This window comes from Sardina pilchardus, chromosome 6, assembly GCF_963854185.1.
Source record: "Sardina pilchardus chromosome 6, fSarPil1.1, whole genome shotgun sequence".
In the NCBI taxonomy this organism is placed as follows: domain Eukaryota; kingdom Metazoa; phylum Chordata; class Actinopteri; order Clupeiformes; family Clupeidae; genus Sardina; species Sardina pilchardus.
In genome coordinates, this window is record NC_084999.1 from 32,322,991 (window position 1) to 32,349,901 (window position 26,911).

The following is a 26,911-nucleotide window of genomic DNA, read 5'->3' on the forward strand; positions in this document are numbered from 1 at the left end:
GGAAGTAGCCTCAGCTCAGTCAGCACATTGGGCTCCTGCTGGTGACTTAGTGAGCAGGAGAGAGAATAAAACCACAGTCCTTGTTTTGAAGGGCACCGTGTAAAAAGAGAAGTATGGCCTGCATAACGGCCCGATTAAAAAGGTAATCTTGGGGGGGGGGGGGGGGGGGGGGGGGGGGCGGTATGGGGAGCTCAAAGCCGCTGCCTGAGGCCAGACACAAAAGCCTCATTGTTGCTGCTGCAGAAGAGATAGACAGAGGAGGAGAGCAGTGGAAACTCAGGAAGAAAAGAGAGGGAGAGAGGGAGCATTCCTCCAGGTTTACAACACCACAGGGGGGGTTGGCATGCTGTCTGAATGCTTTATTCAAAAGGATATGTCTGGTGTAGACACACACACAAACAATGCACAATACACAGACAATAGTCAACGCAAATGCGCGCACACACACACACACACACACACACACACACACACACACACACAAGGAGATACAGGACACAACACACACAAGTACATACATGGCCTGTTTGCTGTCTCTCCTTTGAGTTGTTAATTAACTGCCTGCCTCTGTGTTAACATTGCCTGTGACATGCTGCACCGTGCCCTACCGCTCGGCTTAACCGCATCCCTTTGCTGTAACGTGCTATGCTGTGACCTAATGGTTGTGTTGTGTTTTTTGTTGTCGTTGTTGTGTCTTTTGTTGTGATTTTGTTCTGTGTTGTGCGGTGGTGTGGTGTTGTGTTTGTGTTGTGGTTTTCTGTTTTGGTTTGTGTGTGTGTGTGTACGTATACGTGTATGTGTATGTGTATGTGTACATGTATGTATTCCATCCCAGCCTTGCTGTTAAACAACCCAGCCTATCACCTTCTTCTGTCAGAGGCGAGGTATGTGCCCGGCTGGCTGACAAACGCCCCCAGGTCTCAGGAAAAGCCCCAGAATGTGCCCCAGGGTAAGAGCAGGGGTGAGGAGCGGGGCAGAACACACATCCTGGGGAAAGAGGAAGTGCACAAGGGCAAACGTAGCCTTAAAATAACAGCACTCAGGGGCAGGGGTCAGCAGCACCCTGTGATCAGGAGAGAGCAGGAGGAAATAGGCGATGTGGACGCAGCTCAGCGGCCCTCATTATGGGGGTGGGGAGAGGGGCACACACACTCACAGTGGGATGAGAGAGGGGGCAAGCAAAGCACATCTAAGATTTAAAAACAAAAAGGTTCAGAACTAAATCAAATGAAAGTTCACATTCACAAGAATGATATAGTACTGCTACATAAGGGCACATACACCACTGGGGAATCTTCTAAACATCAAGGTCAGGTGTGTTGAGTGTAATATTGACATAACACAACGTTTTCATCATGAATATGCATGCCTCTACTGATTCATATTTATCCATCCATCCATCCAAGTGTGTATGTTTATTGGTGCAGTATGTTTTTGTGAGTGATTGAGTGAGAATGCTCTAACTTACCTGGATAATCAACTTTTAACTCCTTAATAACACATAACACTAGCTATTTTAGCTCATAGCACAGATATTTGTAGAGAATCTCCAGTTGGTCAGTAACTTTATCGTCCCCCTCTTTCTCCACCTCCTCCCCCTCCTTCACAAATCCGTCTATCCGACTCTCTCCATCCACGGGTCACTCTATCCACCGGCCCTCTCCTGCAGCCTGCGGCGTGGACATGGACATGGAGAAGCTGCCGGTCACCCAGGACGAGCCGCCGCCGTACCCCGGAGCGCCGCCGTACCCCCACGGGCCCTCCTCGTCCCCTCCCCCGCCGCTGCTGCCGCCGCTGGGCCCGGCCAGCGTGCCGCACTACGCCGAGGCCGACATCGTGTGCCTGCAGGGCGTCAGCGGCAACAACACCTACGCCGTGCCGGCGCTGTCCTCCTCGCCGCCCGACTGCCCGCCGCTGCCCGAGCTGCCGCGCCACTGCCTGCTCTTCAAGGAGAAGCTGGGGGAGGGCCAGTTCGGGGAGGTGAGCGAGCGCCAGCACATAAACACGTCTGCTCTGCTGCCCCATGCAGACCCAGACATGGCCACACGCTGCTCCTACTGTGTGTGTGTGTGTGTGTGTGTGTGTGTGTGTGTGTGTGTGTGTGTGTGTGTGTGTGTGTGTGTGTGTGTGTGTGTGTGTACACTTTCCCTAGATGGGTTAAATGCAGAGGACACAGTTCCTTCAGGACAAATAAAGTAACTCAACTTAACACTCTCACATGGTACATCTAGACATGACATACCAGATTGCTCATACACACGTCTCACATACTGTAAGCTACTTACACAAACAGTATGTGAGACGTTGCTACTCACACACACACAACGTGTCCACACACTCTCACATGATATATTCATACACGACATGCCAGAACATATACTTATATGATGCATCAGCACACACACACACACACACACACACACACACACACACACTCACTCTCACTCATATAAACCCACTTAGACATGCACACATGCACATAAACACGTACACACACGTGAAGGGTTCTCACTTTAAGGACGTACCACACACTGGAACTTCTCCTTCACTGTAGAGCTGCTGGAGCTGTGAGGTTACACACACATACACTCACACACACACACACACACACACACACTTCATGAAGAGTCGTCTTTGCTTATGAATAGCTGGCTTTGCTGCATATAGCATATCCACTAAGTCACAGAGATGAAGAGTTTAGCAGGGGTGCAGTTGTGCTTGCTGGGAATTGATAGCCCCTGTGTGGCTATGTGGGTGTACAGGAGGCTGTGTGTCCAGGCACAAAGCAAACAACATATATCCCACGTCCCATCTCCTCTGTCTAAACCGTGCTGACAGTCAGACACATTCACAAGCAGCGTAGATGCTGTTTGTTCTCCAGAGCCATACATTAGCACAGAGACGCATCTGCTGCTTTATGTGGGAGTGATGAGTTTAGCAGGGGGGATGTTAATGGCCAGTGGCACTTCATATGTCCTGTGTGCACATGGCTGTGTTTGGGTGACCGCTGCGTCAGAAAACAAAAACATCGTATTTCACCCTCCCCGTATTTTCTTTCCAAACTCTGGCCTTGTTTATTTGAGACGTCCCCAGGGAGAGTTATGGTGGGCGTTGGTGACCAGTGTCTGTGTGCATGGGTTCCATAGGTCCACTTGTGCGAGATCGAGAATCCTCAAGATCTGCCCAACCTCGAGTTCCCCTTCAACGTGAGGAAAGGACGCCCCCTACTGGTGGCAGTGAAGATCCTGCGCCCAGATGCCTCTAAGAATGCAAGGTATGTGTGCGCGTAACAGAAGGCTTATTTATCCGTTACGTGTGTACCATGTCACATGAAGCCCCATCAAATTTAGTCACTTAACGAAACATTATAATTATTAAATTATATTTGAATGCCATTTAACTGGCTGTTCAACAGTGTGGTCAGTCAATCTCTTGCTCTGTCCCACACATGAGCAGATGATCTTTCACCATCCTGTCATCTCTGTTTTTGTGGTTGTGCTCACTACTGTGCTGTTGCCCAGGAATGACTTCCTGAAGGAGGTGAAGATCCTGTCTCGGCTGAAGGACCCCAACATCATCCGGCTGCTGGGCGTGTGCGTGAGCAGCGACCCGCTCTGCATGGTCACCGAGTACATGGAGTGTGGAGACCTGAACCAGCACCTGTCCCATAGGGTGCTGCTGGACAAGTCTGGACCCTCTCACAACACGCCGACCATCAGGTAAGCTATCCCACACACACACACACACACACACACACACACACACACACACACACACACACATACAGTACACCCACTCACACACACATCTAGTAAGGTTACACATACACATAACTCAACTATTAATTGCACAGACACAAAGATTATGGATAAAGGAAACTCTCTGATGTTCCTACTGTATATTACACTGACACTTCAGTATGCACCACTACTGCCACACACATACAGCACATGCCTGTACATTCCAAATGACATGTATTTATTAGATAGATAGATAGATAGATAGATAGATAGATAGATAATGTTTATTTATATAGCGCATTTCACGTGCACAGAGTGCAACCCAAAGCGCTTTTATTACACATTTGAATCAGTCTATATGGTAACCTTATTAAATGCAGACCCTTGACTCTTGTCTTTAACTCTATTCCTGACCGTTGTGTCTCTCTCTCTCTCTCAGTTACCCGGCTCTGATCTCCATGGCCAGTCAGATCGCCTCTGGCATGAAGTTCCTGTCGTCCCTGAACTTTGTCCACCGAGATTTGGCGACGCGTAACTGCCTGGTGGGGGGTGAGCGCGGCGAGCCAGACGACGGCAGTGGCGAACGCCATATCAAGATCGCCGACTTTGGCATGAGCCGCAACCTGTACGCCGGAGACTACTACCGCATCCAGGGCCGCGCCGTGCTGCCCATCCGCTGGATGGCCTGGGAGTGCATCCTCATGGTGAGAGAGAGAGAGACAGAGAGAGAGAGAGAGAGAGAGAGACAGAGAGAGAGAGACAGAGAGTGAGAGAGAGACATTACTGTCACTGGGGTGAGCAGTAGAGATTCACAGTATGTATGAGAGTCAGAAAAATAATATAAGAATGAGTAATGTAATGCTACTCTACTACCACTACTACTAATAATGATAATGATAATGATGACGATGATAATAACAGTAGTTACAATAGTAACTACATTGTACTATTGCAACAGTACTTGCAATATTGACCATTACAATTTGGTTTAGTAATGGAAAGCATGCACCGTATGTCAGCATGTCAGCTTTGTTCATGTGTTGAGCCGGTGGCTGTGTGTCCTGCAGGGCAAGTTCACGACGGCCAGTGACGTGTGGGCCTTCGGCGTGACTCTGTGGGAGATGCTCAACATGTGCCAGGAGCAGCCCTACTGCAACCTGACGGACGAACAGGTCATCGATAACGCTGGGGAATTTTTCAGGGACCACGGCAGACAGGTACCCCCTCCCACACACTCACATGCAAATACACACACACATACACACATATACACTAAACACTCCTACACACACACACACACGAGAGAGAGAGAGAGGTTGTAAGTTCCTGAATCCTGAGTAATTAAGTGCTAGTTAAAAGGGAAAGGCAAGTAGAGCTTTAACTTTGTAGCAGCACAGTCATGGTGTGTGTCTCCCGTCTGTCTCTGTCAGGTGTATCTGTCCCGGCCGGCCGTGTGTCCCCAGGGCCTGTACGAGCTGATGCTGAGCTGCTGGAACAGAGACTGCAAGCTGCGGCCCTCCTTCGCCCACATCCACTCCTTCCTCACCGAGGACGCCATGAACATGGTGTAGAGACACCGAGAGACTGAGCAAGAGAGACGGAGAGAGAGAGAGAGAGAGAGAGAGCGCGCGTGTGCAGAAAGACACTGTGTATTACACCTCCTGCAGTAGCCCCACCCCACAGCCACACCCACACAAACAGAGGCCGAGGGAAGGGATCAGAGACGGGCCGTGCCTGCCAGAGGTCAGAGAGTGGGGGAGGTGGAGGCAGACACGGCACTGGGGCCCTTCCCTTGACCTCTGTGCTGTGGGTGTGGGTGGTGGTGGTGGAGGTGGTGGTGGAGGCCTGGCCTGTGAAAGAGTGTCTCTTGTATATTTGTGTATTTCCCTCCCGGGGGCTGTGACACGCCGCTGGATCGGTTCTGGTTTTACAGCAGACCCCCCTCCCCCCCTTCCCCTTCCCCTTCCCCTCAACCTACAAACATCCCATAATATTCACGAATGTAACCTTACTGACAGGTGGTGGTGGGTCATAGCGCTAGATGCTAGAGGTAAGCCAGCATAGTACAAGTGGGACTGAATGTCATTGCTACACGGATCTGTCATGATCAGTTATCGCCAATATCGGCAGTACATTTATCAATAAATCAACTAATTTATCAGTAAAACCATATACGCAGATTAATACTGTTTAATCACTAAATAAATACAGTTTGAGGAGATGTGGTATGCCATCACATGCTAACCAAAGCGTTATATCAATACTTAAAGGATTTGTAAGTTAACAATTCATTGAAATTCTAAATATTAACTTTCTTAATGCTTTCATTAATACATTACTAATTGTAGGCGAAATGTGACAGGCTGATCATTAGTGGTGGGGCACTGTTTTTGACAAGATCGATGGCAAGCTTTCTGCTGTTTGGTTTGTGGGGAATTTCTAGAGGGGCATCTGGCCCTCTCTGGTGGAGGATTGCTGTGGTGTTCTCATCTCACTTCTGACCTTTGAGACTCTCAGATGACAGTGTCCGATCATTTTCATCATCATCATGGGGAAATATTCCTGCCAGTCCCAGTGTCCCCAGCTTGTTGTTTGTTATTTTTTTTTGTTCTCTTTAGTATTCCAGGTGAGTCCCTCGTTTAGCCTTCTTGCCCCAGACTCATGCGTCCAGAGGTCTGACTGACAGCCCATCCATCTTCTCATTCAGCTCAGATATTTCTGTGTCATTTCACGTCTCACTCAGTCTCCCAACTGAGGACCGTTACATGGGCCAGTTACTCCACGCTGTGGTTCAAGGTGTGTGAAGTGGGACTGTGCATGGTCCCGCGTGGACTGACCTGAATACACCTGGACCGTGTGGGATTAGAAGTGGGTTCGCCCTGAGCTGAGTCTCAGAGGACGGTCCTCTGCTCTGCCCTCCGTCCCAACCGTCAGAGCGGACCCCCGACATGGGAGCCGCCGTGCATGTCAGTGAGACTGACCCCAAAACAAAGAGACGTGCGACAGGGGACACAGCTTTGAAAAAGCTGACTGGAGAGAAAAATGAGAGGAGCACCAAACAGGAGCGGAAGCTGAGGCAAACACAAGAAGCCGGGCTTGCTTCTCATAAAAGTGTCTGATCTTACACAGGCAACTCCCTTTACCAAAATATAAACTGTTCAACAGCTGCACTTTAAAAGCCTCAGTGGTTTCCTATTGTCCCAACACAGTGCTAAACAACAATTGATATGTTATACTCTCGCTAACATATAAATGAATATGTATATGAATATACCTTAATTCTGAGAGATCATTGGTATGATTGAGTATTCAATGTATTTCAAACTTTGCCAATATTGCAATGTTTATTACTTACTTCACTAATGTGTTATTCCCCTTATGCATAGGGCTCATACAATGCATATGATGACTGGTGGTAGATTTGATTGATCAGAGCCACCGATTGCTGAATGGATACTGAAATAACATTTGCATACTGTGATGCATGTAAATGTCAAGAGAGAATGTTGGTGAATGGCTGTTGTCATACAGTATTGTGCTTGTTGGAAGAATTGCTTTTGATACACTGTAATCCAGTTTTTTTTATAAATATATAAATGTGTACTTACAAACACTCTGTTATGGGTTTCAATTATGTCTGTTATTGACATCTGTTTAAGACATTAAAAAAGATTTGTAAATATTCACTGGGACAGATTCTTGTTCACTAATATATGGAAATCTTATGTTCTCTGTATCTGGGGTCTCTGTTTCTGTGTAGAAAGCTTGCTGCCTACTGATGCCATTGTAATTCATTGCATTGTCTATTTTTGTAGATGTTTTAATAAAGGTAAACTTTTTAGATCAAGTCATATAAAAGTGCTGTGTTTTATATTATGCAAGGATGTGTTATGGTTTTGTATAAGAGAAGCTTAGAGACACTACTCGCTCTGATGCTAACTGGCTTGCTATTTCAGTAACTGTTGATGTTTTTATAGACTCACTGAATTTTCAACCCAGAGCACACAGTAGAGTAAATAACATGGGCATGACATTATGACAACAGATGTGTTTATTAATCATCACAATACTAGTTTTTGGATGTTGTAAAAGAAAAGGTTGCCTGAAGTAACATATTTTGAAGCAGGGGTTTGCAGCCCACTAGTGGTCCAATGAAGCACTGCAGGTGTAAAGTCATCAGTCTTAACTAAAGCTTGCTTATTAACTGTATAAAACCCATTTACAAACAAATTGAATACCATGAGAAAGATCGTAAGCACAAATAGCGTTGGGTAAGCTAAAATAAGTCTCATGCCACTTGATACTGTTAGTTCATGCATTAGAGCTTTGCTCATAGACTGACTTTACACTCTACCCAGCACTAAAATTAGGGCCAATGGTCTCCACACAATTCACATGAGTCACTGGTTGAGGTCTCTCAGTGTGTTTATTGAATAATCAACTATGTTACAACACAGGAGAAAATCTCTGTAACATGTCCAACATTCAAGAGTTATTGCATTGAGGCACAACAAAGACTATAATGTATAAAATAAGGCACCGGAGTCTCTTGGCAAGCAAAATACCAAATTCCAAGCCAAAACAAACAAACAAACAAAACACCAAGTAATAAAACAAAATCAGAAAATAACATGGAAGTCAAAATGGTGATAAGATCCAAAGCTAGAAGCAATGACTGGCTGTTGAATGGAAGACTGTATGCAAACACTTCACAGTACTGTTCAAAGGCATGATTGATCAAAATCCCCATTCAGTACATACAGTAAGTCTGGAATCATGAATTGAGCATTGAGGGGGCAGAGGGGGATTTCAGGCACTTGTTGGTGGCGGAGCATTCAAATCTTTGCATATGGTTTTTGCTTGTGTTTGAAGAGACATAAAATGCAATCCTGACAACAGTGCAACTGAACCGCATATGCAGTCGCAGTGAAAATGAGAATCCACAAACTTTATGTTTTCTGTCCTTCTTTACAAAGAACTATTTCAGTCTGGTATTTCAATAGAAAGCTCTTGAGCTTGACCCACATTTCAGCGTAAGTGGTTTATGCGAAACTAACTTGCCTTCCCCCGCAGTCTTTTACAATTTCTTTCTCTTTGAGCTGCAAACATCAAGAAAAAGCATTCCTTTCTCATGTCAGACACCTACTTCCTTTCCCATCATACTCTTGCTTTGCCAACCTGCCAGTCGTTTCACAGCGTGACAGAAATTCTCAACACAGGCCTTTGTGAGTGTACAACCAACTGCAAGTAAGGATGTACGAGTGTTTTCTTTAAAGAACGATATATGGTTTCAGTATCCTTCGGTTCACAGACACAATTGAGCAACATATCATTTCATATTTAAAAACTGGGACATCCCACACAAGCTCATCTGATTTATAAGATCTGACCAGATTCTGTCCAATAGTTCAAGACCCCTCCTAAAACCTGATAATCTGACATTACTGAACTGTTAAAGGTATCTCCTCCATTCCTCAAGCATACTGAAATGGCCCTGAACTGTAGATCCAATACTGTAGAGCCACACAGGCAGCACTGAAGTGGTCTGACATAGGCACATAGATACAAATGAGCGAAAAGGGTAACCACACAATATTTGGTCAGTTTTTCCAATAACGGCTTCCAACATGGCTAAGAGTATCGACATAGAGTGATTGGGAAGTCAACTCCCTGAATGTCAGTGTTGTACTTTGGAAAGAGGATCCCAACAGGATTGCAACAGGAGCAAGTGGATTGGTTTGAAAACAGTACAGTACTCACATGCATGAGATGACGACAATCAGCTAAAATATGATCTAATATTCAAGGTACATATGGTATATTATCTATTATTTATACATATATCTTCCTCTTCTGTTTGTTGGGTGACGGGCTTCTTCTTCTATCTTCTCCCCAAAAACGTTCAAACTAAAAGAGCTGACAAGTAAAAAAGACCAACGGCATCCTTACACTAAGGCCATGGAGGTCAAGTAAATCTAATCAAGCTATCAGACACGCTATGGACAGTTATAGAATAAACAGACATGCACACCAAAGGCACAATGGGACAGGTCATGTCATGTCATCAGGTGGATTGTTGTGCCGTCTCCCAGCTGCCTCTTTATCCACGCCGTCCAGTAATCTGCAGAGAGAGAGAGGGAGGGATTTACAACAAATAATAACAAAAAAACATCACAGGCCTTCTCCTTATAACATGTTAAGAGGCAAACAGTGACCAAAAATATGGCCTGTGTGCGTACGCTCAGAGACAATTTCACCAAAAACAGTCAGTTCTGAACAAACCTAGCAGATGTTGTTCATTACGCATGCTCTGACTGTAAAATATTAAATTAGTTTAATAATAATATTATTATTATTATTATATTTTCTCTCATGTCAAGTTATTATTTCATTTTCTCTCATGTCATGTTTCTTGATTCGCATTATTTTGTCTTGAGAGTGCTGTTTATATTACTTTTTTTACATATATTGTATATATATTGACTAATTTTGTGTCATAACATTTGTGTCACTGAATGACCACTATGTATGATAATGAATAGAAATACATTTACATTTACATTTACCTTTACATCCGAGTAGAATAATATGTTTACTAGTACACGTACGTACACCACTGCTCTTTTGAGCACAAAAGCATTTCACCAAACCATAACATTTACATTGACATGAGAAGTGAACAGACAAAACAGTCAGATGCTGACAGAGCATGGGCGTAGCCCAGTATTTCCACTGACCTGTGAGATGTTGACCCCTGTGAGTTTCTCCACGGTCTCCGGCAGCCTGGTCATGATATCCAACACTTCTCCTGTCAGCTTGGCCGCGCCCACCTCAGACCCTCCACTGGACACCATGGTCACCTTCTGGGCCATGGACAGGGGCTTGGTGATCTCTTCTGCCATCTGGAGGACAGGAGGGCAAATACACTGTCAGTTACACCCTACTACACAAATCTAATATCAGCCAACCAACCAACTTGACCCACTTTAACCCTGCAAAACATTAATTGTTAGTAATCCAGACTTAACTCCTCTATTCTGTCAATTAAATCTTCTGCTCAATCATCAGTGTGTGTGTGTGTGTGTGTGTGTGTGTGTGTGTGTGTGTGTGTGTGTGTGTGTGTGTGTGTGTGTGACTGGCTCCGGGGCGCTCACCAGAGGGATCTTCTCCAGCAGCAAGTCCACCATGGCACCCTCCTGGTACTGCTGGAAGGCCTCGGCCTTCTTGGCCATCTGCTCTGCCTCAGCGCGGCCCTTGGCCTCCACGGCGAATGCTTCGGCCTCTCCCTTTACCTGCAGGCAGAGATGGGGGAGGGAGGGGAGGGGAGGGGAGGATAGCAGGGCGAGGACTGATCAGCTTACACTGGAGAGAGGAAGAGACGGAGACAAAGGGCAAGAGAAGAGAAAGGAGGAACAAAGGAGTCCTGCAATATACAGTACCATGGATCTGGGGACAGGCCCGAGTCTGAATTCATCTCTGCTTTCTGCTAAAGCCGCCTCCAAATAACAAAGTCAGGCAAGTTCGACGCCCTGCACAACGCTGAGACAGCTGGGTCTCCTCTGCTCTACTTTTCCAAAACATCTTATGCTTACAAAACTGCTTATTTCTAAACAAACTGGCTCAGCAGTGCAAGACATTCTGCCTTTATGTAAACAGGAATTAGAAACCCAATTGAAACCACGACTTAACCACAGGGAACACTTCTCTATGGTCCACAAGCACCAAACAATGATTTAGTGGGAGGCAGCGTTAAAAATGTCGCCCTCCATCTTACCCAAGGACATCTCTGATCTTTTTACCAGCAAATACTTCTTCCTAAAAATCATTTTGTTATGATAGATACAAAACAGGCACCCTGGAATGTGCTTCACACACATTCTATTACTGTTTTTGTAACATGCTGTATACCAACATTTTCTCACAATTTCCACAAAATCCCCTCATCCATGAAGCTCTACTTCTCATTCTTGTCCATGGCTGCCAACCTGACCTTCTAACAGACAACAAGCAAACGCAGAGGCCTATTCAGCAGTCAGACAAAGGCAGCAGAGACAGGCTACACACACATGCCCAGCCTTGCCCACATGGCATTTCCCCTAGAGCAGGGCTCACCCACACTCACGTGGCATGGCGCCAGCCCCAGCTCCAGCTCCAGCTCCACCTCTCGCACGCACAGGCAGCTCGCACAGTTCAACTCTCTGCTGTTCCTCTCTCCCTCTTCTCCAGACTCTCTCCATTTATTAAGCACAGGCCTAACGGCTAATCACCATTAGCACGGGCCTACGACTGCCGTTCTGAATAATATATTAGAGCTGCTCTCCATGCATGGCACCGAATCACTTCAGCCAAAATTAGACAGGCACACTGGCACAGCCATGATCTGGTCCACAGTTGGGAAACACCAAAGCATGAGATTTTCCACGTCTCTACTCTCGTCACACGTCTTCTCAGAGGCACCTCATTCACCTCCCTCATCCTCTACTACAGAACAAGCTGCTGTTTTCCAAGTGCAAGAGAAAGTTCTGGAATGACTTGATGAATGAGGGGCGTGAGTCACTCCTAGTGAGAGTGTAGGCTGGTGACAAAGAGACACACGCGAGGAGACGGCTGAATGGTCTCTCCTCTTGCCTCCATCTCTGCTCTCACTCAGCAGTAAATCAAACCAGTGTGTGTGTGTGCCGTATACAGCTGGTGAAGGGCCCGAGTCCAACACAGGAAATGAAATCACAGAGAGCTAAACAAAACCCAGCGCAGAACAAAACAGAGGGAGGAAGAAGATAACGAGAGAGAGAGAGAGAGAGAGAGAGAGAGAGAGAGAGAGAGAGAGAGAGAGAGAGAGAGAGAGAGAGAGAGAGAAGCGTGAGAGCGCGCGCGCGAGAGAGAAGGCTGTACTTACCCTAATGGACTCTGCCTCAGCCTCGGCCTCCATGATGAGCTGCAACCTGAGACAGAGAGAGAGAAAAAGTGAAATAGAGGAATGAGAGAAAGAGAGGAATGAGAGAACGAGAGAGCAAGAAGGAGGGAGAGGGAGGACAAGGACAAGAGGGAGAATTGCGAGAGCGAGACAGACAAACACAAATAGAAAGTGAGGCTATTTACACCACTCCGCTGTATACAGTATATATATATTTATTTACAGTCTGAGCACAGCCATTTTTACTTCAAGGAATTTAAGCTGAGAAAATATGATGCAAGCCTCAGGCAACCCGGCCACTGAGAAAACGGGGGGGGGGGGGGGGGGGGGCTCAGGTCAGTAATGCGATAGCCCCCATGCGAGCATCTGTCTTCTCACCTTCTAATTAAACCGTGAGCCAATTGTGCCAAGCACACACTAATCCTAAACCCCGCTAGTCCTAGTTCAGGATCAGCCCTCCGGCTAAAAATAGGGCTCTCGTTAGCGCTAGAGACGGGGCGGCTGCTTGGGGGTCTCTGGAGACGGGTTGGGACGGGAGTGTGGGGGATGGGAGGGGTCAGTTCTGCTGGACTCACCGCTCGGCTTCGGCCAGCTTCTCCAGCCGGTAGCGCTCGGCCTCGGCGGGCTTCTTGATCTTGGCCTCCAGCTCCTTCTCGCGGCGCGTGATCTCCTGCTCCTGCAGCATGATCTGCTGCGAGCGCTCCACCACCTGCACCTGCATCTTCTCCTCCTCGATGCGCTGCTTGGTCTTGGCCACCTGACCCACCACGAGGAGGAGGAGGAGGAGCAGGACAAGGAGGAGCAGGACAAGGAGGAGAGGGTCAGAGGAACTGAGAGCAGCCAAAACCAAAACCACTGCTCAGATTTGTCCACTCAAATTCAGAAGTCACTGATCTGTGATCATTCTGTGACACTCGTACAGTAAAACTCTCTGATCTTTCAGTCACATTATGAATCAAAATCCTTCAATGTTTCAGCTAAGTGTTGGATGCTTCAAAACAAAACATGGAAGGCAAGAGGGTTATACAAAATAGCTGATACACTATGCTACAGCACAGTGTGTGTGTGTGTGTGTGTGTGTGTGCGTGTGTGTGTATGTGTACCTGAAGCTGATAGGCCATCTCGGACTCTGCCTTCTTGGAGTTGACTTCCATGTCGTAGACGGCCTTCTTCAGCTCAAAGTCCCTCTGCGCCTTGGCCATCTCGATCTCGTTCTTGTACTGCGCCGACACCTTCTCCTGCATTGCATTGGCCTCCTGCACACACACACACACACACACAGATCCCATTCTAGTCACAAGGGGCTGCGCACACACACACACACACACACAGGGAGGGACATGGAGGGTATCTCAGACAGACTGGCTTACCCTCATGACGGCGTCTCTCTTGTACTGGGCTTGACCGATGCGGGCGTCCTTCTGGACCTGCGCTGTGCGGGCTTTGCCCAGGGACACCAGGTAGTCCTGAGGAGAGGAGCATTGTTAAGCGCTACGGTTCAAATGACACCATCGAGCAGAGAAGGAACTTCAAAAGGAAGTTATGGAGGCCACAAAGGTTTGCCTGTTGACTCTGCAGGAAGTGTGACCCCTTTTCATTACACAGGACAATGAACCTACATCTAACTGAATAGCTTTTTTCTGTACTGGGAACGCATTACATTAAGCACTGTTGTGAAGTCAATGCAATAAAGTATGTGTTTTACAGTCAATGCAATAAACTACATATTAAGGTTAGCATTCTGACCGTGGGGATGTAGAACAAGTGCAAAGAGGGGACGAGAGACATACCTGGTCATCATGTACATCTTTGAGCGTATAACTGACCACACCAATACCCATGTTGACCAAGTCAGAGGAGGCCACCTTGAACACCTGCTCAGAGAACTTCTTACGGTCCTGATAGATCTCCTATGATAGACACATCACAGATAGTTAAGCACGGGACATTTGGAATGTGTTTCATCACACACACACAGACGCTCACACATACACATACTGTACTTTCCTCAGAGATACTTAATCAGGACGCAGACACAACACAGGAAGAGGCCTGGAAGGAAACTCAATGCTGCCGACCCCAATGGTCACTCAGCATTCACTCTGGACATGGTTATGGTTAACAGACGCCTTTGTCCAAAGCAACATAAACATAAGCAACTGTTTATTTCAACATGTCTTCTGATAGGGAATTCTGGTGTTTTTATTAAGATATTAATATCTATCTTGGCCATCTAAAACGCATGGTCAGTGGCGAAAAGCTTAAATACATTTAGGGGTGTGTCCAGTCCACATTTGGGATGGTTTTGCTGTCAAACGTCAGTCGCTTGTTCTTATGTTTCTTCTTATCAGTTTGGGTGTGTTTTGGGCGTAACATCCTTTAAACCTATGGGAATGATATTCCCTTCAACAGCAAGCAGTGCAACTTCAAACAGCGCATCAGTATTTTGATAGTCAGTGGCGCATTTGAAGGAATCTGCTCGCACACGAGACCGTATGGAACAGATGTACCAATAAACCATGCTTTACTAAAACCTAGGAGAGTATAGCCTACACACGCATCTGCATTCTATCATTTGAACTCATTGGCAAAGCAAAACTAACTTCACCATGGTATCAGTCAACAACAAAACATTTCTATACAGTTAATTACTTTCACTATTGACTGACTAGGGGTTACCATCAAAAACATAGCCTGAAGGAAGCAACACTTAACCAATAGTGTTACAACGAATACAAATCCTAAGGATGTCTATCCTGCAGATAAGTTGTTTGGAACTGGTTACTAAGGGCTTCTCACATCTCGTGACGTCTTCAGCTGTGCTTCAGATGCGCCTTTTGCTATCGACCAGGATTTTCTTGGTCAGTGGCATAATGATTTTTAGAGGGTATAAGATAGCGATTTTTGGATCATGCATCAGACCGCAGCTTCTGCCACACCCCTAAGGGCAAGGCTTAATAAAAGTGAAGCGCGCGCCGCAAAATTGTAGTGTGCAATATAGGAATAAGCTTTGCATCGCCAAAAGAATAAGCTTTGTGCCGTGTTTCTGGTCGTCAAAACAAAGCCCTTAGACTGTTTCAGATCTGGGCGTAGGCTTTTCATTCAATTAATTATAACCATATGTAAATATGCACACCATATGCACGGAATCTGTGTGCCTTTCTGCATTAGACCGATTAAGCCTGGTAACATTGCTGGCTACCTTCAGCAGAAACAACCACAATTGAACGCTTCCTGTTTCTGCAGCTATGGTGACACTGTGGAATTTTGACACTTCCACTGCAGATGGTTTGGTAACATTAACCCATTTTGAGAGACCAAAATGGCAGATGGCTTTGACATTCGTTCAAACAGTTCATTCAAACTACTTTACTTGAGCCTAAAAAAGTCCATCAGTTCCTCAAACAACCTCACTATTGATGGTTATGGTTATGCTATTTAGCAAACGCCTTTGTCTATCGCTTCCTTTCAATTGCATAAAAAGAAATAACGGAGGTTTCTCCACGCAGCCAGTGGCCATGCTGGACGTGGGTTGTGGGTTTCCTACCTCCACGGTCAGATGGGCGATGATGGCCCTCTGATGTCCCTCCAGGGTCTCCAGGGCGATCTGTGCGATCTGAGTTTCCGACTTGCCCATGAACATCTGGCACGCGGTGGCCAGCATGTCCTTATTCTGGCCCTGAATCTTCACCTGGCAGGGGGGCGAGAGTCAGTGTGCTAGCAAGTGCAGACAGCATAGCATACTTTTGTATGTGGGTTTTCTCCAGTCAATTATTACTTGGTAATGACACTGGGTAAATGATCAAACTGGAACTTCACTAGAATTCATTCTGATTGACCGACAATTTCAGAAGGCTTACTGTGCTGTTAAAATAAAAGACTAGAGTGTCAATAGTTTCTCCACGTCTATGTGGGTTGGGTGAGTACAATAATACGTTTTGTGTTTCCAAACCAGCACCTCATGAAAGAGTAAACACGAAAGCTAACAAGAGTATTTGTCATACCAATGCAAACAGACATCATGCAGGTCCCTACCGTTGAAAATGATTTTTTTCTACGTTGTATAATGTTGCAAAATAACAAACATACCTTAAGTAATCTTTACAAGGGATTAAACAGAAAAAAAAAATAGTCTTAGCCAATGAACTGCTGGGTGTGACGCATACCTGTGCAATTCCAGTCACAGAGATGGGAACTCCATAGCGGGTGTAGACTTTATCACTCTTCACATTCAGCGTGAGGGTGTTTAGAGTGATCCTTAAGACGAGGAGAGAAAGGGCTCGGATCAGACTCAGAGCGGGGCCATAATGCAGAGACTGTCACCATGGTGACACACAGAACAGCAAGAAGCACTCTGGCTATTATAGTGCATTAACTGGGACCTGAGAATCCTCTCCAAACACACCGACTGCTACTGCATGGGGTTCTCAGTACAGGGCTACTTGCCTTTTTCCCCAAGGACATTGAAAACTTTGTTCTATAAGAGTACAATTTTATGTAGTTATGTAAATTCATGTTTTTTGGACATTGTCTGGGTTTTGGGGTACACATTACAAAAAGCAAAATCTCCAGACTTTTTAAAGACTTTCGCCCAAATGCCCATACTTTTCCAGGTCTGGAAAAACAGCACTCCACAATACTTTTCAGATCTGAACCAGCACTCGGTCAAGAATGCACATCTGATTAAATCATGTGGGAATTTTAAAACCACTATCTCATCTTGGTCACACTGACCATGGTGGTCTGGATTTTCACTGTTGTGCATTTTAATCAACTTACCAAATAAATGCTTAATACTGAAGGCTTAGGACAGTGTTAAAGAGACAATTCCAAATGTTCATACATTTTTAAGATCTTATCAACTCAAAACCACGCCAATGCACTTCACTCTCAGACATCATTGGGGTTTCAAAATCATGACAAAGCAGTCTATTGTCCCTTCTAAAATCCCCACGCAACATTATGATCAGCCTATTTGACTATCTACCAAAAACGCCTCTGCTAGGCAGACTTCAAATCACTTAAGCCCTATGCCCAAATAGTAAGCAGTCAGCAGGCCCCAGTCAAGTGTGTCTAGTCCACTTATGGTTTACTAATGTTTTAGGTTGGTATGTGTTTTTAGCCTATTAAAGGCATCCTATGCAAGTGTTGTACTTTAACATGACAGCTTTGAAGTCACTTTGATGATAATCCAACATTTAATGGGGATACTGATGCACCTTCCCAGCCATAATCTTCACCAGCCTTGCAGCTTCGCTGTCCCCTGACCCAGAGAATCACAAATTACTTCACGGCAATGGCGCAATTTGCATGAAATCATATTACCTGTCTGTTGACATGGCTCTTTAAAGATTATCTTTGTCGGTTTGTAAGCAAATCCACATGTACCGTATCTAGGGGGAAGGGTTCCAGCCACTAATGGTATTTACGACAGGTGTATAAAATACAAATACTCCAGAACTGTAGGAGGAGCCTAGAGGCAGCTACGAAAAAAAACTGTATTACCTTTGAGCCAGACCTATTCAACTACATTCAATAAGGTCCACGTGGGGCCTGTTAGAATTTGTCAGCGGCCCACAAGCTTCCTGTAAATCTGGCCGCAATGACTACGCTTCAATCAATAAAACTGCAACAGTCATTGGTTGCAATAATAGGCAATGACAAGCCTTTCACCCTGGGCTGTCATGGTGTCATTGTCAACCAAGAATTCCCATGCTGGCTAAGGACTGATGATGAAAAATACCAGTTTCAGTTGGTATGTACTGTCAAGTATTTGTTTACTTTACCGTCTGCAACAAGTAATAAACTGATGCAATTACTGGGTGGCACATGAATACCCAGTGGTTTTCCTGTCAGGCCCATTCAACTCAACTCAAGTTGAATACTCCTGCTTTAAGCTATTACTATATTATTACTTTAACATCATCTGTGCTTAATGTTTTTTCAGATACATTGAAGGGTCCACTGTAGAAAACGTATGAGCAAAACGTCAGCCACAGACACACTTCGCATTTAGCTATGTTCAGACAGGGACACCACACCACTTGTAAGTGCAGAACAGTTCATCCAGATAGACCTACCTTTGAATCTGTTGAATGCAGGGGAGAACAAACACTCTCCCACCAGCAATCATCAGAGGAGGTGAGCGACAAAACCCTGTGAGATACGGATGAAAGAAAAACATTGTATTACTACCTGTACTAATACATGTATTACTATTAAGCACTATGTACTTAAAATTACACAGCAATGATCTATATTCAACTAACTAAGGGATTCAATGACATTACACGTTCCACCCCAATATTGACATTTTACTAGGTATAGGCCCACCCTTACAATCAGATGTACAGTCATGCTCAACTGCAGAGGAATAGGCTGAAAGGAGTTAACTATTAGACACGATTGCAACATCAGAACTAACTTACTACTGAAACGACTCACATGACTTACCACATTACTTAACCACTGTTCCAGGCATATAAGCTTACCTCCTGATTTCCTTCACTTGTGTCAACACAACTGAGCAAAACTCAAGGAGCGTAAAACTGGTTATCATTATAATTTACACCTCCTCCCAGTTTTTTCTATTATTATTAGGTGAGAAGTGAGCGAATAAAATCAGAGACCGTAATTGTCAGAAGGCTAACGTTATTCAAGAAAAAAAATGAAATGCATTCTTACCGGAGACCACCATAGCCTCGTTGGGACCACAGGTGTAGAACATTTTTACGGTATGATCTTGATCTGCAAAGGGAGTTATTGTTATTATTATAATCAGATCACAACTTTAAAGTACAAACAAATACAAGAACGCTACCGTAAATATTAACATGCGTCCTAAGGGGAACGTAAAGTTAAGTGAGAGGCAGCTAGCTTCTAATGTTAGCATCATCCTACACGAATTAGCATATCCATTTACTTTGTCATGGTATAAATTATATTATGAAATTATTAACATTAGAGGTTATCGAGAATAGCTGTCAGCTTTCGTCAGAGAAACATAAAGACTTAATGGCTATTATGACCAAACGTTATACAGCTATCGCTAGTTTTCCAATATACATCGGCTAACAGGCGTCCTCTCACTTACTAAGCTAACCGTACAAACACTACAACTCTGACGTAAAAAAAAACGTAGGCAACGTTAGGCTAAACTTAAGTGTGCGGAAAGTTTTAGTAAACTGAAAACGCGTGTTTTCAGCACGCATTTAGTCGACCTGGTTCTCCATGTTACTCACCAAATGTTAAGGAAGTCTATTGCTAGTATTTCCAAAATCCTTTAAATTTCGTTGGCCTTCAACGCGAGACTCCTACCGGATGACTGCAACAGCGCTGGTCCTACAGATAGTTTTACTGGAATGGCAAGTATGTTGACTGTTCAATCAAGCATCGACCCCGCCCATTTTAGTGCAGCAAAAGCAAGCACACTTGTGGCTTGCCCTGCCACGCAACCTCTAACTGTGCAGCTTCACTAACGTTACATTCTCATATTATTCCCGAATGGTAACACTGACAGTGATGGCATGGAATAGACAGCGTACAAAGTGATTTTAAATTATACACGATGAATTCTGTAGGCTGGGGTCAGCAGTAAAACAAACCCATTAACCCATGGTAATGCAATGCCTCCTAGTGGTTAGGACGAGTTATCAAATCCATTAGTGGTCATTATTGCACGTTTCTTCAGTACAAAAGTAGACCTAGGTTATTTGTAGGCCTGGCCTTGGCTATTTGAAGAAAAGATTCGGGATGAGTTAGGCTAGCCTACCCTGAGATATTTGCTGGTGTAGCATTTATTTAAAACTATAGCCGATTTGTAAGGCATTTAACAGTGGGATTGTTTGTGCCAGAATAGATTTAGTTGGACATATTTGTAATGTTGGGAATTAATTGTAAATGATTTGTTCCATTACAATATGTTGTTGCCTAATAGCCTATTGACAAGGCTAATTATCATTTCTACGAATAATTTCTACAGTTAGCCTACATGTCGTGATACGCACATACAAAATTTGTTTCCTAACACTTTCTGGTTATATTTTGGTGATGCAGGCATATCCCGTTCTCTAACACACCTATTCTACACACCAGTTAGAAAGCCTCAACAGCTGGACTGGAGCAGAGCTATGGCTCTGGACTGGAGGAAAGCACCAGACACGCCCATTTACTACCCTTAGCCTCGTTCTGGATTCAGTCCAGACTTATAAATACTTTGTCCAGCCGATGCTGTTCGTGCTCACGCAGACTGTGGCGCTTCGCTGGACTGCAGCTCTCAGGCCTACATTCTAAAAGTTACACATCATCTTGTAACAATGAGAGAAATCGTACACATTCAGGCTGGGCAGTGTGGTAACCAGATTGGTGCCAAGGTAAGGATGGAACATTTAAAAACGTTATGGATATTAATATATCAAAGTAGCCTAGAGTGATGATATTAGAATCCACGACAAGTGCAATAATCAAAAGAAGTTTCCTTTTTGTGTATTACCTCTAGCCCATTGCATAGCCTGACTCCTGTCCATTCAATGTCTTTTAATTGGGTGGGGTGTAGACTTTGGAGGTACTCGACTGAATGAAGATTTTACAAAAGGCTGACAGTTAATCCGTAGGCTATGTGTGTTTTATGGGCTCCTGATGAAATATAGTTTCATTGTGTATTGTTTATTTTTTTTAATTATCATTATTGTTTCATAATTGCCTGCAACATGTAGGTGACCATTTAGGGAAAAGAAAAAGAAAAAGCAAGCTCCATCTAAACTTTCTTAAATAGGCTATACTGGGTGCTGCGATGGGTATTCAAATAGCCTATGATTGAATGTTCAAAGACGATATATTGAACAATTCAATGAAAACTATGAGATACTCCACGATGGAGAACTTCAGATAATGGTATAACAGGAGACAGCATGCGTGGTGCTTGCCTTTTAAACTCTGGGCGTGACACTGCCTTTTCGACACGTCTTACAGTCGCTGCTGTCCGCCTGTTTGGTCGAATTATTATTGTCACTATTGTCTGGCCACCGTGCCATTGCCACAAGCTCCGTTGGACAGCTGTCAGAATCTTAACCGGGGTTCTCGTCTGCCTGCTGCCCTATAGGTGGTGCAAAAGCAGACAATGGGGAAATCAGAGCGCGTGGCTAGACATTTTGTCCAAACCCATCTTTGACGAGTTGACGATCCGATTAGTCTATTTCTTGATTACTGAATGCATCGTCTATATATTCTGAAAAAGTGGGGGTTGCAGACATGTAGGCTAGCCTACTCTTAAAGAAGGCTCATACAATGGGTGGGGCAATCATGACTGACAAAGAAAGATATCACCATAATCCTTGTCGAAAGTAATGATTTTACTTTTATTAATAATAATTCAAGGGCGAGTTAGGAATAGCACTGCATATCGAAAAGCTCCCTCTTTCCAATGTCTTGCTCATTGGGTAGGCTAGAAAAGCGAACTTGCAAAATGCCATCTCTTTTTTTCAAGGGCTGTGTGAACATTCCATCGTTTTTTAAGTCAGGTGCTCAAAATATCATCACCAAATGGATAGATAAACAACGTATAGCCTTGAGTTCACTTTGTCACCGCCAGTCGCCGGTATGGGAAAACGCCTACAAGTACCAATTCTAATGCATGAGAACAAATGACTTCCTCGTTTTATGGTTATGGACAGAAAGAACCCCATCATTAGCCTAAAATATCTCCCTCAGAGACAGTGATTTTAATGCAATATAAACCCACTGGCTGTTGGCAGCTGCCTAATCAATGTCCCTTAAACACAATTAGGAATGGGGTGGGGACAGGGAGATAGAACAGCTGAGGCTATGGGGGATTTGGGAACAGAATGGACATGCATCTAGATTACATTCTCCTTTGCTGAAGATGGTTTGGATCAATATTTAAACCAATGTCTTGCAGTCATTAAAATAGTGTATGTAGATAAGCTACTGTAAAAACAATTGGCTTACATGCATAGGCCTATATTCCCATGGCTACTATTCTTTTTTAAAGGTCTCCTTTTAATTTGAATGACATGGTCTAAACAGGAAGCCACGAGAATGTAGGATGATTTGGGTGTGTCCCTGGCCATTGTCCTCATTCTTTCAAAACAATTATTTTCACATCTCCAAGAAAGCTATCTATATCCTTACATCTCTTCATCAGTCTGTCTCGCTCTTGTTTTGTCGTGAATGAGGTCACTGTTAACTGATGTTTTTGTTGGACAGGCCTCATTCTTTGGTCCATGCAGAATTTTTATTCTGAAAATTTTGTCTGGTTTTGCAAAATGTTTTCAGATTAGGTCCCACAGCCTCACTTAACTCTGCTTGACGGAAATTTAGGCATCTTATCCAGATTACTCCAAATCCTCCCTTTAATTCTGCATTTCACAAGCTTCGACCATAAAATCAGCAGAGGCATCACCACAAAAAATTGTCTGCGATGTAAGCAGAGTCTGAATTAAGTTTGCACACTGAAACATACAATCAACCAGTTTATTTTCAACAAATGGAGACCGCAGAAACACAAACACAAAGCTGCAGACTGTGAGCCAATGTGTCAACATGACCAGGAATTATTTTCTCTTTTTTTTTGCATTGTGTAGAGAATTTCAAATATTAAATACAGAGCCACTGAATAGCAAAAGGTATCAGTGATGCCTAGGAGTAAAAATGATCCTCTTATTCTTAGATTCATTGATAATTATCGTAACTGTGTCACTCAAAGCAAATCCTATTTCCTATCTCTTAGTTCTGGGAGGTAATCAGCGATGAACATGGGATCGACCCCACTGGCACCTATCATGGAGACAGTGACCTGCAGCTGGACCGCATCAGTGTGTACTACAATGAGGCCACAGGTACCAAACTTAAGGACTTTGCATCTCACTTGACATAAAGATACAAAATACTAATACCACCATTTATTAAAAGATGTATTGACTTTTCAAAACCTGAAATGCATTCAGAGAGAAGTAGACAGAATTTGTACAGCTAAATAGATTACAGTAAGTGAATAATCTTTTGCCATAAATAGAAAATGCAACTAGATCAGCAACTGGATCATTCTAACTGATTGCCTTTGGACTGATGGAACACCATTAGACTAAAACTGTTCTCCTGTGTGCTGGTGTTTTTGTTTTCTTTTTTCTTTTTTTCGGCCTGCCTCTTGTGGAGGAGGTAAATATGTACCCAGAGCCATCCTAGTTGACCTGGAACCTGGCACCATGGACTCGGTGCGCTCAGGACCCTTTGGACAGATCTTCAGACCTGACAACTTTGTTTTTGGTAAGATGTCAAAAAGCTATAACATTCACATTAAATTAAAGTATCCTGAATTTGACACTTGGTGATGGAGTGTTGAAATCAAAAGCGATTGCTGAATTCAAGTTGGTCTCAAAAGTTCACATTGGGTTTCTCCAGGTCAGAGTGGTGCCGGTAACAACTGGGCCAAGGGCCACTACACAGAAGGTGCCGAGCTGGTGGATTCGGTGCTGGATGTGGTGAGGAAAGAATCTGAGAGTTGTGACTGCCTCCAGGGCTTCCAGCTCACACACTCCCTGGGTGGTGGTACTGGCTCTGGTATGGGCACCCTGCTCATCAGCAAGATCCGTGAAGAGTATCCTGACCGCATCATGAACACCTTCAGTGTAGTGCCTTCCCCCAAAGTGTCGGACACAGTGGTTGAGCCCTACAACGCAACCCTGTCAGTGCACCAGCTGGTTGAGAACACAGATGAGACCTACTGCATCGACAATGAGGCTCTGTATGACATCTGCTTCCGTACACTCAAGCTAACCACGCCCACTTACGGTGACCTCAATCATCTGGTGTCAGCTACCATGAGCGGCGTTACAACCTGCCTGCGATTCCCTGGCCAGCTCAATGCCGACCTCCGCAAACTTGCCGTCAACATGGTGCCCTTCCCCCGCTTGCACTTCTTCATGCCCGGCTTCGCCCCTCTGACCAGCCGTGGCAGCCAGCAGTACCGTGCCCTCACAGTGCCTGAGCTCACCCAGCAGGTGTTCGATGCCAAGAACATGATGGCAGCTTGCGACCCACGTCACGGTCGCTACCTCACTGTTGCAGCTGTGTTCCGTGGCAGAATGTCCATGAAGGAGGTGGATGAGCAGATGCTCAACGTCCAGAACAAGAATAGCAGCTACTTTGTGGAGTGGATTCCAAATAACGTCAAAACAGCTGTCTGCGACATCCCACCAAGAGGACTCAAGATGGCAGTCACCTTCATTGGCAACAGCACCGCCATCCAGGAGCTGTTCAAGCGCATCTCGGAGCAGTTCACCGCCATGTTCCGCCGCAAGGCCTTCTTGCACTGGTACACTGGAGAGGGGATGGATGAGATGGAGTTCACTGAGGCCGAGAGCAACATGAACGACCTGGTGTCCGAGTACCAACAGTACCAGGATGCCACAGCTGAAGAAGAGGGAGAGTTCGATGAGGATGCTGAGCAGGATGCCTAAGGAGCCAGAGGAAGTGTAGTCAAGAATAGTTGTGGTGGGGAATGGGGGGTTATGTCGTAGGAAAACCTGTATGAAAGAAAGTTGTATCAGGTGACTAGCATTAGAAAAAGTGGCCAAAAGAATCAGATCAGAGCCTATAGATTAAATGTTGAAGTGAAAATATCTTTTCACCATAAAATCAACATGCCAAATGTGTGTTTAGTTTTATGTTTCATTACTCTCTCATTGTCATTCTCTGATTAATTTCTTTAACAAAAAAAGGAACAGCAAATGGTCTAGGTCCACTCAGTGTTCTCAGAGTCCCAAAGTATTCCTACTGGCCAGTTTCTTAAGGTCAGCTTTGATTTGAGAGGGATTGTGTCCCCATGTGTGGACACAATCAATGACTCAATAAATGAAGGGGGAAAACCTAGTGACCAGGAGAATTGGTACTGTTGGCAGTGGGAGATGAAACACTTTTATCTGTGTTCACAGCCACTTTGCCTGTTTGCATGAGATGAAATGATACAGAATGGAATCAACTGGAAATGTGTTCATCTATTCTTTTCCATTTTTAGTAGGCTATTGTCTTTTTCCCTGACCTTGTGTTGCACTACAGGCAGACCTAATTGGCACAGAGGAGTCGGTGCTGCTTGCAAGAACGGCAGTGAGTTCCTTTTCCATGAGGACAACAACAGTGATTAGTCAGACATTTTACTGGAAGCACTGAGTGAGTTGGGTAGTGGGGGGTAGAATGATGTTGAGTGGAGAAGCCTCTCTTGGACGTCAACCAACGTCTTTAGGAGGAGCACAATGAAAATCTCATTGACCCAGGACTGAATGTTGAGGGGGAGGATAAGGCTGGTATTGTTTGAATGTCTATGGCTCCAATGACAAATGTGCAGAGGTTAGTTTGGAATTGAAGTGTTCAGAGGACTGAGATTAAGAAATGTGAATTTGCTTGATTTCTTTACATTCATCCCCAAACAGCTTTGAGTGTGTGTGTGTGTGTGTGTGTGTGTGTGTGTGTGTGTGTGTGTGTGTGTGTGTGTGTGTGTGTGTGTGTGTGTGTGTGTGTGTGTGTGTGTGTGTGTGTGTGGGTGGGTGGGTGTGGGTGTGGGTGTGGGTGTGTGTGTGTGTGTGTGTGTGTGTGGGTGTGGGTGTGTGTGTGTGTGTGTGTGTGTGTGTGTGTGTGTGTGTGTGTGTGCGTTTGTTTGATTTCTTCTCATCTCAATGTATTGTTTTTATTTCATATTGAAAAGTACTGAGGGAGATAATAAAAAATAAAACTGAACATTGTTCAAACATTTGTTGAAGTTATTTGATTTGTGTGTAACTATGAGAGAAGAGGTTGATTGCAATAGTGTTAAGGTAATAAAGGCCACTCTTAAAATATGTCAGCAATATGACAATGACAGCTTTAACAAAAGTGCAGAGCATGGTTGGTACTTTAAATTAAATTGAAACAGAATCCAACAAAATAGGCTGTCAGTTATTGAAACACTTGCACAACTAGCCATACTGTTGTCACACATTTCAATATGAATCATAATACAGGGGGCATAAGGGGGCACCACATCAATTCTAGTTCAGATAGGCTAGGCTAGATGCTTTAACAATTAAATTAGGCCTAGCCTACTTATACAAACAATATCAGGGTTGTCTGAAACCTTTCGAGGTGAGTTTGTTTGAGCCATAAATGGGAAATATGCTATGGGCCTAGGCTACCCTTTGTTTACAATCAACCAACACGTCCAGTCGAAGTATTTATTAATATCTGACTGGACCAAATGCAAGAGAGA

The 26,911-nt window shown here is 44.6% G+C and overlaps 3 protein-coding genes across 6 annotated transcripts in view; 2 read left to right on the forward strand and 1 right to left on the reverse strand.

Annotated features, from left to right (window-relative positions):
* ddr1 (discoidin domain receptor tyrosine kinase 1) overlaps positions 1–7,591 on the forward strand; it is a 38,726-nt gene extending 31,135 nt beyond the window's left edge. For 2 of the 4 annotated variants that reach the window (XM_062539490.1, XM_062539492.1), the window contains 7 exons: positions 836–949; positions 1,670–1,980; positions 3,147–3,274; positions 3,522–3,719; positions 4,180–4,444; positions 4,808–4,957; positions 5,171–7,591. In XM_062539490.1, coding sequence (XP_062395474.1) covers positions 836–949; positions 1,670–1,980; positions 3,147–3,274; positions 3,522–3,719; positions 4,180–4,444; positions 4,808–4,957; positions 5,171–5,311 — 1,307 coding nt within the window. In that variant the 3' untranslated portion in view covers positions 5,312–7,591. The remainder of the gene's footprint in view (positions 1–835; positions 950–1,669; positions 1,981–3,146; positions 3,275–3,521; positions 3,720–4,179; positions 4,445–4,807; positions 4,958–5,170) is intronic. The other 2 variants (XM_062539491.1, XM_062539493.1) reach the window with 2 other exon arrangements.
* A 556-nt stretch (positions 7,592–8,147) lies between these two features.
* flot1b (flotillin 1b) lies at positions 8,148–20,047 on the reverse strand. The gene is made up of 13 exons (XM_062539494.1): positions 19,896–20,047; positions 19,339–19,401; positions 18,735–18,810; positions 16,821–16,911; positions 16,202–16,345; positions 14,445–14,564; positions 14,025–14,120; positions 13,758–13,910; positions 13,230–13,411; positions 12,637–12,682; positions 10,895–11,032; positions 10,478–10,642; positions 8,148–9,861 (listed from the first exon to the last, which is right to left on the reverse strand). The coding sequence occupies exons 2-13, from the start codon at positions 19,379–19,381 to the stop codon at positions 9,841–9,843; spliced, it is 1,275 nt and encodes a 424-aa protein (XP_062395478.1). The 5' UTR covers positions 19,382–19,401; positions 19,896–20,047; the 3' UTR covers positions 8,148–9,840.
* Positions 20,048–20,916: 869 nt separating this feature from the next.
* Positions 20,917–26,409, forward strand: tubb5 (tubulin, beta 5). The gene is made up of 4 exons (XM_062539526.1): positions 20,917–21,026; positions 23,402–23,510; positions 23,827–23,937; positions 24,073–26,409. The coding sequence occupies exons 1-4, from the start codon at positions 20,970–20,972 to the stop codon at positions 25,128–25,130; spliced, it is 1,335 nt and encodes a 444-aa protein (XP_062395510.1). The 5' UTR covers positions 20,917–20,969; the 3' UTR covers positions 25,131–26,409.
* The last annotated feature ends 502 nt before the right edge of the window (positions 26,410–26,911 follow it).

What these genes read in the sequence shown, in the direction of transcription:
- flot1b (XM_062539494.1), bottom strand. Translation starts at nt 19,381, where the DNA reads ATGTTCTACACCTGTGGTCCCAACGAGGCTATGGTGGTCTCCG. An exon ending in CGAGGCTATGGTGGTCTCCG is followed by an intron (nt 18,811 to 19,338) that starts GTAAGAATGCAT and finishes CGTATCTCACAG; the next exon opens with GGTTTTGTCGCTCACCTCCT. An exon ending in AGAGAGACGCCGTCATGAGG is followed by an intron (nt 13,911 to 14,024) that starts GTAAGCCAGTCT and finishes GTGTGTGTGCAG; the next exon opens with GAGGCCAATGCAATGCAGGA.
- tubb5 (XM_062539526.1), top strand. Translation starts at nt 20,970, where the DNA reads ATGAGAGAAATCGTACACATTCAGGCTGGGCAGTGTGGTAACCAGATT. An exon ending in GTACTACAATGAGGCCACAG is followed by an intron (nt 23,511 to 23,826) that starts GTACCAAACTTA and finishes CCTCTTGTGGAG; the next exon opens with GAGGTAAATATGTACCCAGA. An exon ending in ACCTGACAACTTTGTTTTTG is followed by an intron (nt 23,938 to 24,072) that starts GTAAGATGTCAA and finishes GGGTTTCTCCAG; the next exon opens with GTCAGAGTGGTGCCGGTAAC.